The 12,774-nt window shown below is 34.9% G+C and overlaps 1 protein-coding gene across 1 annotated transcript in view; it reads right to left on the reverse strand.

Moving 5' to 3' along the window:
• Positions 1-12,774, reverse strand: part of LOC136863558 (nephrin) — a 1,173,968-nt gene that overhangs the window by 355,368 nt on the left and 805,826 nt on the right. The window contains exon 6 of the mRNA XM_068225991.1: positions 148-292. Within this exon, the coding sequence (XP_068082092.1) occupies positions 148-292 (145 nt within the window). The remainder of the gene's footprint in view (positions 1-147; positions 293-12,774) is intronic.

Below are 12,774 nucleotides of genomic sequence, written 5' to 3' on the forward strand. Positions count from 1 at the left end.
ATTCATAACTCTTAGTGGGAAAATATCACACTGCTATAACTTAGGCCTGAGCAAAGACAGGAAGATTTACTCGCCTACATTAAGGACATACTCAGATTTCAGCAAGGTCAGTACATATTTGATATGAATTATTTGAAAGCCACTCACAGAAGACACTGAGTTTCCAGGTGTCCTCTTCCACTCCAGCTCGTACACGGGTGTTCTCGGCACGGCATGTGAGCACCTTCTCGTTGTCCGCAGCAGTGGGAGTGAACGTCAAAGTGGACAACGTTATATTGCCATCCGGCGATATCTGCAACAATGATTTCATCATGACATTAGTACCTACGACTTTACTAGCGCTTGCGAACAAACTAAGTACTTCAGCGGCTAATTATTTGCCACAAACTTAACGACCCCTTCTTATCATTCACTCCTTATTTTTTTTTTGCTAGGGGCTTTACGTCGCACCGACACAGATAGGTCTTATGGCGACGATAGGATAGGAAAGGCCTAGGAGTTGGAAGGAAGCGGCCGTGGCCTTAATTAAGGTACAGCCCCAGGATTTGCCTGGTGTGAAAATGGGAAACCACGGAAAACCATCTTCAGGGCTGCCGACAGTGGGATTCGAACCCACTATCTCCCGGATGCAAGCTCACAGCCGCACGCCCCTAACCGCACGGCCAACTCGCCCGGCTGTAAACAGATTACAGGTTGTTGTGTCTGTTTGTCTGTTGTGTCTATGTTCTCTCTGTTGTGTTGTTGTGTTCCGTATGTATGTTCTGTCTGTTCTACCCTTCTGTCTATTTCTGTGTTTTTATATCAAATTTGGTTTTAATGTGTAGTGCTTGTACATTATGTCTGCTTTTATTTATAAACTATATATAAAAATATGTTTTGTCTGTATATTTTTGTCTGTTCTGCCCTTCTACCTTTTGCCGTGTTTTTATATTAAATTTGGTGTTAATGTACAGTGCTTTTTGGTTGTTTACCCAACCGCTTTCGCATGCCCACCATGTGTCCACATCTGGACGTATGGTTGTTTACCCAACCGTTTTCGCGCATAGCCTGTATATTCTGTCTGTTCTTGCCTTCTGTCTATTTTGTGTGTTTTTATATTAAATCTGGTGTTACTGTATAGCGCTTGTACATTATATCTGCTTTTATGCTTATAGTGTATATCCCTAATATGTTTACACTATATATCCTAATATGTTTGCACTATATATCCCTAATATGTTTGTTAAAATAAATATAAAAGAATTAACAAAAATAATACAAAAACAAATCTCCTTTAAATCCAATATTGTCTATAATTACTTCCAGATTTTTTAATATCTTCCTCTATATCTTGTTTTCCAACTCTTACAGGTTCCACGTTTGTGTTTTCGTGATAATCTTCTGTATTATCTGTCTCGCTTTCCTCGCTTTTCTCGCTAGTACCTTCCGAATCATTTTCTTCCTTGTTACATTTTGTAAGAGCTTTAAGAATTCTATTTATGTACCTTGTTCTTGCTCGTTTATTAAGATCGTTTAGAAGTACAAACTTGTCTTCTTCTTTGTTGTAAGTTGTAATTTTTGCACAACCATTTTTAAGTAGTATTATATCTAAACATTCTACTTGGTACTCTTCGTCCAGTAAATCGTTTAATTTTTCTCGTGTTTCTTGGTAATGCATCTTATTACTATAATATAAGTCTATAATTTTAGAACTAAACTCTTTGGACTCCATTTAAAAAGTTTAAAACATAAACCTGTCTTTATATATATTTTTTTTAAACTCTAGTTCTAACTCTGTTTATATTATATTGCTACTTATATATTAAATTAATATTTGTATAAATGTATTTCTAATTATATAAATGGAAAAAATAACTATACCAAAATATATTGCACCGTATACATACGATGTAGATGTTTATATAACTAAAGACAAAATAGAAAAGAAATTATTTTATTTGTATACTAATTATTTGGATTATAATGTTTACATAATTTAGGATCTAGAGAAAAGTAATGGATTAATACCTTGCTACCTTTTTGGAAAGTATTATATAAGGAAATTTATAGAAGAATTACAAGGAATAAATAATCCATACCCCGAATTACTGTTAGATTATTTTAACCAAAATAATATAATTATACCAGAAAAATTCGATGTTATTAATGTTAATATTTAAAATAAAAAAGTGCAATAACTTAAACAATAAATACTAGCCTCTCCTTATTCTTGTTTGGTGTTGTTTTTATTTTGTCTAATTTAACTTTTACCTTATAATTTAAATCTATGTTTCTATCTTCTATTTCCTTTTCTAACCAAGAAACAAAACACTCTCCAATATTTTCTAATTTAAATATATATATATATATCTTTACCCCTATATTTTATTATAGATATGTTAGAAATAATTAATTCTATTCCTTCTTCTAAATTTTCCAGTCTGTTACAACCTAAAACTTTTACTTTTCCAGTTATTTCTCCCATTCTTGTATTTTCTATTTGCTCTTTTATTTCCTCGTTATATTCTAAATTTTCTTTTGTCTCTAAAGCTGGTAACATTTTAAAAACTTCTATATTTGGATAAGAATGTCCATTATAATTTTTAGTTCCATTAGTTTTAATTTCCATAAATGGTTTCTCTGTTGGATAATATATTATTTCTAAACCATTATAAGGAATAAAAACAAATCCTTCTTCCTCCAATTTTTCTCTATCCTTACTAATATCTATTAATTTATTTTTAAATATTCCTTTAATAAAATAAACATATTTAACTCCATCTTTTTCGCATAATGCACCTACATAAATATATTTTCCTTTGTTATTAATTATAAAGGCGTATACATTATAAGAAATTCTTAAGTCTAACTCTGCCCATCTTTTATTAAAATAATTTATTAATTCTTCCTCTATTTGTTTAATTTTTTCTTCCTTTTCTAGTGCACTTCTTTATGGATTGTGTTCTTTCTAAATATTCTAATTTTCTCTCTTGGATCTTTAATTCTTCTAATTTTTTCTCTCTTTTCCTAGTAGACAGCGTATGTACATTAGAAATTGGTTTTATTTCTTTAATAGGGAAAGGAAATAGTTTATTCGTAATATTAGTTCTCTTTCTTAAAATTTCTGGAATAAAATTTTTAGTTTTTATTAATCCTAATTCATGTATATCGATATCTTTAGATATAGTGGAAAAGGGAGTATTAGATTTAGAAAAATATGTTTTTCCAACTTTAATATAACATTTTTGGTTTATAGTTATAACATTTTCATTTTCTGTGTCTTCTAGAATTTCTAAGTAATTAATTGGCAAAAGATTAAAACTAAATGCCGATAATACATAATTTATCAGTTTATTTCTATCTTCTGGTTTTTCTGGCAATTTAATTTGTATTCCAGTTAATTTTTTAGTATTTATGTTCCCCCAATATACATACTGTAATAAATCTTTAAAAACCACACAACAACTATTTTGTAAACTATCTGTTAATTTTTCCCACATTTTAGATAGCGGAACAGAATAAAATGGAGCATTATAGAAATATTTTCTATTATACCGTATTAAATTTAAACAATCTTTTATTGGATTAAATTCTTGTTTGTTTTGGAATTCTGAATTAATATAATTATAAATTGTTGCTTCTAATCTTGTTATTCCATTCTCCTTTGCTAAGTTAGACGTAAATGTATCTTTTAATCTTTTATCTGGACAACTTAAAAAATCTATAATATGGTTTCCTAATTGTTTACTAACTCCAGGACTTGTTAATTGGCATAAACATTTGTTATAAATTTTAACTCTAGAATTACAATTAATCCACGTTAAACAATCCTTCCCAACTGTTTTGTTATTATTTACAATTATATTACAATCTTTCTTGTATCCTCCCTCCTTTCGAAAATTATAGTTGTCTATTAAATAATTAACCATTTCTTCTTTGTTAAATATTCCTGCAAAATCTTGTGTTATATCTAAGTCTAATAAATAATAATGTTCTTTAGAAAGTTGTTGTAATATGTCTGGTAATTCTGTCAACAGGGTTTCTAGTTTTACGACGGCAAGTTCTACTTTATAAGGAATAGCAACTGGATTTTTGTATTTGTCTTTTATAATTTTTAAATCTCGTTCTATAATTTGTTTTACTCCATTTATTGTTTTTATATTAGAACCTAAGATGTAGAGAATTTTAGCCTTAACTCCATGTCCAGAAAGCTTATACTTCGAAAATTTTCCTCTTAAATAACTATTAAAAGAACCACAAATTTCTTTTTTAACTTTAAATTTACAGTTTCTTAGATCTCCTTCGCAATCTGCAAAATCTGTTATCTTAACAACCATAATATTATCGCAAAATGGTTCTGTAATAGGTATATGTATAAATTATATCTCCAATATTTGTAACCAAATTATTGTTGTACATATTTTCTGTAAGCAACCATAATCCAAAACGCTCGTTTGTTGGTTTTATTTTAATTCCAAGCGGTTCTGTTATAGAGTATTTAATATTGGTAGTAGACAATGTGTTTTCAACTTCCATTTATTTAGTTAAAAAACCTTCAATAGAGTTCAAATTTTAGAAAGGAGTCATTCTTATTTTAAATTAAGGCAAAAAGAATACTTTTCTACCAGTAAGAAAGTAAAATCTTTAAAATTCTTGGTTTTAGAGAAAAATGATGTGTTGTGAATCGGCATGCTGGTGAATCAATAGGAAAAAAAATTATGTGTTAGGACAAATAGGAAAAAAATATGTGTTGTGAATCGGCATGCTGGTGAATCAATAGGAAAAACATTATGTGTCAGGACAAATAGAAAAAAAAATATGTGTTGTGAATCGGCATGCTGGTGAATCAATAGGGAAAAAAATATGTGTTAGGAGAAATAGGAAAAAAATTATGGGTGTTTTATATTTTTTCCGAGGGCTCACTGAGGTTAAATTATAGGTATTTAAACAGTTTTTTCACCGTTTTAGGTATTTATACAATCTTTTTCGTCTGGGCCCAGTTAGGACAAATAGGAAAAAATTATGTGTTGTGAATCGGCATGCACGTGAATCAATAGGAAAAAACATATGTGTTACGACAAATAGGAAAAAGTTATGGGTATTTTATATTTTTTCCGAGGGCAAACTTATGTTAAATTATAGGTATTTAAACAGTTTTTTCGTCAGGACCCAGTTAGGACAATAGGAAAAATAATAAGAATAGTGTTAAATAACTGTTATTTATATTTTGTTCGTGGGGCCCATTGAGGACAATAGGAAAAAAATTATGCCGGAATGTCCTGGGTGGGCCCTTATACTACTGCCGGCCTTCAATGGCTTGTTTCATGTCCGAAATGTATTTCTGCCATACGCAATGCAGTTTTCTGTTAGCAAGGGGCTCGTTATTTTAATACAGTTGCAAATGATACAAGCGAACTTAATAGAGAAAAACAATTATTTTATATCTTTTCAAATTAAGAGAGCAGCTATTCTGAAGTCATATATACTGTACTGAACTCTATTACTAAGTACTTCCAAAGTACTTATGAAAAGGTGACATACTTCCTTATTTCAAGGGAAGAAATAACAAGAAAAATCAATACATAGCTTACAAATCCAAAATTTGCCGATTTTTTATTTATATTGGATGCATGATAACGGTAAGTTGAACATTTGTTGAATACACTATTTCGAAGATTTTAAATTAAAATGCCCACACCAGCATGTCCAAAGGCATAATCTCATGTTGGTACTTCATCTTCTTCAATATTATTCATTTACAAACATTCGAAATTAACTTTCCCTATCAATTATTCAAGCGAAGTTCAAATCACGTATATATCATCCGTGTATTCTCCCATGCAATACCTGTATGGGTCCCCAGCAATCAATCAACCAATCACTCTCTCGTCCTCATGATGGAACAGATCAACAGGTTCGAATGCGGTTAGCGAAACCGGATTAGTGGGCACAGCAACTCCATAATCTACGGCCGGTGATAGCCAATTTTCCAGTTGAGAGTTCATGACACACCACATGTCGCTTCTCGTAGTCTCAACGATTCAGAGTTCTGAGCTTCTGCGAGGTTATGTAGTATTAGGGAAAACATTCCTTATAAAAATGTCACTGTACAGTAAAAAGATAGTATAGTGACACTTATCAGTCATTCGGTTAACGTAAATAAGATTGTTCAACAGCCAAGAGTATTAAACGTAGGTCTTTACGTCACACCGACACAGATATGTCTAATGGCGACGATGGGATAGGAAAGGCCTAGGAATGGGAAGGAAGCGGCCGTGGCCTTGACTAAGGTACAGCCCTAGCATTATCCTGGTATGAAAATTGAAAATCAGAGAAAAACATCTTCATGGCTGCCGACAGTGTGGTTCGAACCCACTATCACCCGGATGCGAGCTCACAGCTGCGCGTTCCAAACCGTACGACAAACACGCCCGGTTTTTCTTACCTTTAAAAGTTTCATTACCGAGCTCGATAACTGCAGTCGCTTAAGTGCGGTCAGTATCCAGTATTCGGGAGTTAGTAGGTTCGAACCCCACTGTCGGCAGCCCTGAAAATTGTTTCCGTGGTTTCCCATTTTCACACCAGGCAAATGCTGGGGCTGTACCTTAATTAAGGCCACGGCCGCTTCCTTCCAACTCCGAGACCTTTCCTATCCATAAAACCTATCTGTGTCGATGCGACGTAAAGCAACTAGCAAAAAAAAAGTTTCATTGAAGCTTATTCGTCTACTAATACAATTCCACGCCATTTCTCCATTGGCAGCTTGGAACCTACCCCCTTAGTCGAGCAGCTCGTCTCCTTACTCCCTAGTCTTCCCAGCCAAAGATTTTCATCATTTTTGTAACACTACTCTTTTGTCGAAAATCACCCAGAATAAATCGTGATGAATTCCTTTCTATCTTCTCCAACTCGCATCAACTCGTTCCACACACTGGAAGCATACCCTAACTGGGATCTTAATAGAGAGCCATACGCACTCCCTCTGCTATACGCCCTCACTTCAACCCCTGGATACCCTCAGAAGAGATCTGATATCCTTCGTTAGAACATCGTTAATATTATTACCCCACCGTCATCAGCCCTGAAAATGGTTTTCCGTGGTTTCCCATTTTCACACCAGGCAAATGCTGGGGCTGTACCTCAATTAAGGCCACGGCCGCTTCCTTCCCACTCCTAGCCCTTCCCTGTCCCATCGTCGCCATAAGACCTGTCTGTGTCGGTGCGACTAAAGCAACTAGCAAAAAGAAAGATCTTTCCCTATATTAACACCTAGGTACCTACTATGATCCTCATGAGGTACTATCACATCAACACAGTAATTAAAACTGAGAGGATTTTTCCTTTTGCTAAAATTTACAACCTGTCTTTTCATCCCGTTTTCCATTACACCATTGTCTGCTCTCCATCTTACAACATTGTCGAAGTCGCTTTTTCAGTCGCTCACAAACCTATGACTTATTTCCTGAGATATACCGTACAGTTTCGCGGGATCCTCCTAATTATTACAAGATCAGGTAATGCTTTACATACTGTACTCTACTGTAATTATCTGGGTTCTATTTTATAGAAATGTAGCCACACTTTGGTCTATTCCAATATATCTCAGAAGCAAACAATCAAATAATGAAGATAAGTGTGTTTAAAATTCTAAGTAACTGCTTGGTATTAATATTCTGAAATTTTCGTTTTCGTGTCATCAGATTCACTAAATCGTTCAGTAACCCCTCATGGAGGTCCTCTAGGAATACAAAAATTTAAATAGGTAAAACTAGCATCACAAATGTATTATTTAGAAAAACTGTACTTGCCATATACGGTATTTACAGTATCAACTCTATAACCTATCATAAAATAGATTGGACTGCCATCAACTTACAAAATTACATATATTTGCTGACTTATCATTGTACATTACACTCATTGGTGGGAGTCGAAGAGGTACTAGTTATTCCATATTATATTTTGCTTGTTAGATACGCTTATTACACTTATTTTTTCCTGCTGAGTTAAACTTCAAAATAATTCAAGTTAAATTTGGTGACGGTTTAGTACGTAGTTGGCTTTTATATCCCGGTCTCGAAAGCCCAGAGTAACGGCCGAGAGGATGCGTCGTGCTGACCACACGACCCCTCGTAATCTGCAACCCTTCGGGCTGAGCAGCGGTCGCTGGGCAGGCCAAGGCCTTTCAAGGGCGTTAAGTGCCGTGGGGTCTGGTTTTGGTTTTTTAATCTCATTTCAAAACATTTAGAGGTAGTTTGTTAAGAAGAAAAAGGACTCTAGCGAGGTCTTGGGAATATTTTTTCGATGTCGACTCATGCGGGCAATAAATAACAAATTGACAAACATTAGCATTTCCCCACAACGGAAAATTTCCATTTTATTTTAGGCCATAAGACATCAAAAATAACACTCAAGATGCATTGGACTGTAAAATTTCCGTAACGCACTACTGTGAAAATAACAAGAGGTACTCGGCAAAGCATTCATTGTCTGGTTATTTATTCTGAGAGCTTAAGTTTTACAACCATAATTATAGGAGAATAACAGGTTTAATACACCGAGTTTACGATGAATGCAACATTATACTAGCCTTCCATCAACTGGTATTCTGAAATAAGGTGTACTGTAGCGTTCCAAGAAATTTAATGCTGTGTAATTATATAAATCTAATGTACAATAATCTATCGAAGAACCTGATGGCAGACCTGATATATTCTACAGAGCTATCAACAGTTCAGTGAAATCCCTTTTACCTGAACCATTGAATAGATCCTTATAGCGGAAGCCATCGAAATTATCTAATCAATCAATCAATCAATCAATCAATCAATCAATCAATCAATCAATCAATCAATCAATCAATCAATCAATCAATCAATCAATCAATCAATCAATCAATCAATCAATCAATCAATCAATCAATCAATCAATCAATCAATCAATCAATCAATCAATCAATCAATCAATCAATCAATCAATCAATCAATCAATCAATCAATCAATCAATCAATCAATCAATCAATCAATCAATCAATCAATCAATCAATCAATCAATCAATCAATCAATCAATCAATCAATCAATCAATCAATCAATCAATCAATCAATCAATCACCACTGGCCCGCATTTCCTGCTAGTTGCTTTACGACGCACCGACACAAATAGGTCTTATGGCGACGATGGGATGGGAAAGGGCTTGGAGTGGGAAGAAAGCGGCCGTGGCCTTAATTAAGGTACAGCCCCCAGCATTTGCCTGGTGTGAAAATGGGAAACCACGGAAAACCATCTTTAGGGCTGCCGACAGTGGGGTCCGAACCCACTATCTCCCGGATGCAAGCTCGCTCCGAAGAAGCAAATTCGAGTTTCTCACCCTTCGTCTCCTTGGCTAACAAATAAAATTAAGTCGGTCATGGCAAATCGTGATGCATGGTATAGGCGATTTAGGCGAACTGAAAGCACTAGTGATTTCGAAAATTACCGCATTCTTCGAAATCAAGTTAAGCAATTAATTCGTAACAGCAAGTATAAATATACTCAAGAGATAACAAACGGAAGAAGTTCAGCACTAATATGGAAACATTAGCATCAGATGGCTATAGGTCGCAGCCTGACCAAGCAGGCACCCAGTAGACCACTTGATGATCTAAATTCTCATTTTACGAAAGCAACACACACTAATAATGATATTACTAGCGATAATGACTATGATAATAACTATCCTAATAATAATTATTATAATAATAATGATAATCATCTACCAGTTGATGACCTAAGTGATGATGATGATATTAACGCCATAAATGCTCATTCCCGAGTAAATCAAGTAAAATTCACATTCAAAAATGTTGGTTGGAACGATGTAAAGCGTGTAATTTAGTCCCTCAAGTCAGATGCTCCGGGTAATGACGACATAACATTATCTTTCATAAAAATGATTATTGGTGCAATATTACCTATTCTGACGCTTATATTTAATCATTGCCTTGCACAGGGAGTATTCCCAACTGTGTGGAAGTACGGTATCGTCATTCCCATTCCTAACAAGAATTCTCCTAGTTTACCATCAGATTATCGCCCTATATCCATTCTCCCACCCCTTTCCAAAGTGCTAGAACGCTTGGTACACGAAGAAGTCCTCACTTACTTGACTAACTTCTCACTGCTTGACCCTTACCAATCTGGTTTCAAGAAAGGACACAGCACAACGACTGCCCTACTGAAAGTAACTGATGATATCCGACACGCAATGGACATGCGACAAGTGACTGTACTGGTTCTACTTGATTTTGTCTAGTGCTTTTGATACTGTTGTTCCTCAACTGCTACTTTCAAAATTGGATTCATTTAATTTCAGGAAGGCGGCAATAAACTTTTTCAGTTTGTACCTCAAAAATCACCGTCAGTGTATCAAAATAAATAATAGCAGATCTGAGTGGCTTAACAAACCCCTTGGTGTCCCCCAAGGGTCTGTACTTTGACCATTGCTGTTTGCAGTTTACTTACACGATGTTGCCATATCGATTACACATTGCAAGTATCATCTTTATGCTGATGATCTGCAGATCTACTACCACTCAAGAACTGATAAAATTCAGAGTGTTGTACAACAAGTTAACGCAGATTTAATTCTCATAATTAATTTTGCATTGAGTAACAATCTCAAAATTAATCCTCTTAAAACGCAAGCAATAATCATTGGTACTTCGAAAAACTTACACGTCTTAAAACAATAGGAAATTCCTCCTGTAGTACTAAACATTACCATTATTCCTTATTGTGAAAGAGTTATGAATCTTGGTGTGGCTATAAGCGAAACATTGAACTGGTCGCAACATGTGACGAAAGTGTGTCAAAAGATATATTAAAGCCTGCATCCCCTGAAGCGCTTTAAAAATATATTTCCTTGATCCCTGAAAATAAAGCTCATTCAATCACTTTTGTTTCCAATTCTCGAATACTGTGATACAGTTTTTATTGATATCAATAACGAGCAAGGCATGAGACTGCAACGTGCCCAAAGTGCATGCATCAGGTATGCAATTGACATATGACCATATGCCCACGTATTCCGATACTATAGACAATTATCTTGGTTACGACTGAATGACAGATGTAGACTCCATGCAACTACTTTGGTGTATCAAGTGCTTTCTGAATACACTCCTCCTTACATATCCACCAGATTTCGCTACCTTAGTTCCCTACACCTTTTCAATACCCGGTCAGGCTGTACGCTAGAAATTCCTGTGCATCGAACCGCAAACTACAACAGATCGTTCACGATCACCGCCACGAGTTGGTGGAATGAACTCCCCATGACATCAGGGAAGCTAAATCTAAGGCAAAATTTTAAATCCTTTGCCAGCGTCATCTTATAAGCACTTCCAGTCTTTCTTGAATGTGAATGGGATGCATGAATGAGAGCGAATATGGTTGTTTATTGTAATGTGTTCCTCTTTATACTTTAGTTATACTTAACTCACTTTAGTTAGTTTAGTTAGTGATACTTTAGTTGCTTTAGTTATACTTTAGGTTGTAAAGATTTCATATGTTTAAATTTTATGTAAAAATTATATTGTATATACATGAAGTGGTTAAGTCTAAGAAAGGGAAGGGAGCTAACATCGCCACAATAAAGACGCTTTAATAATAATAATAATAATAATAATAATAATAATAATAATAATAATAATAATAATAATAATAATAATTGTTACCGTGGTTTGGTGGATCACCAGAGGTGAAAGAAGGTGCGGGCTGGAATGGGAATTTCAATAAAGGTTATATTTTCAAAACTTAACAATTTTCACATAAAAAATTTCGGATTTTTAACAAATAACAACAAGTCAAATCAAGTACAAGACCAAGAAAGCCGAGATTTAGATAGACTAATTTTTACACTTCCTGAGCTCCTGTCACAACCAATATATTACCAAAGGGCAGAAATTCCCTCAATACAATGGAGCGTTTGCTCCCACATTTAAATCTCAAGCCTCTCTGAGGCACATTTACCACAAGTGAAAGAGCTAACCCGCTCTCAATTTTCCGAGCCTATCAAAGGCAACAACCAACATTACTATCAACTGCCCTCAAGGCACACATACAAAGAAACAGGGGCATCTAGTACCCAATCTACTGGGCCTTCGTGGAAAAGGAACAGATTAATTAAATGACCCGAAAAATATCAAGATGAATGGAGGCGTGTACTTGCACTCCTACTTGAAAGCTTGTTAAATCCTAAGTGGCGCGAAGCCGATACACAGGGGCTATTCCCATGCTATAGAGGTGACCCGTATAAGAAAAATTTAACACATTAGGAAAGAGTAGAAAATGAGTTACGAAAACATAGTCACCTCAACTCAGAAATGAAGGGGAGCTCGAGAGGGTAAAGCACTCTCTATCCCCGATTTACATTTAAAGATATATGAAGTCTTACAAAGATGGAAAAAAATTTACATGTTTTAAGTTATAGGTTATATATTAAAGGTTTCGTACCTGCCCCGCGGGTTAAACTGCTAAGCTAGCAAGGAAAAAAGAACGATGTTAAAAGGCCATTACCTTGTTGAAGAGCTGCTGGCGGATGAAAGAGGCTCTTCCCGCCTCCTGCTATACACTAAGCTAGATGTTGTACGAGTGGCGGAGAGCCCGGAAAATCAGCAGTTTTTATACTCTCGGGGAAGATTCGAGACCTTTCATGAATAATTAAGACACACCCACATGCGTTTATTGGTCGGCTAAAGTTTACACATCAAATGTGAAGAAGAAGGACACGATTGATCCGAAATTAATTAAAGA

Source organism: Anabrus simplex, chromosome 2 (assembly GCF_040414725.1).
Source record: "Anabrus simplex isolate iqAnaSimp1 chromosome 2, ASM4041472v1, whole genome shotgun sequence".
NCBI classification, from domain to species: domain Eukaryota; kingdom Metazoa; phylum Arthropoda; class Insecta; order Orthoptera; family Tettigoniidae; genus Anabrus; species Anabrus simplex.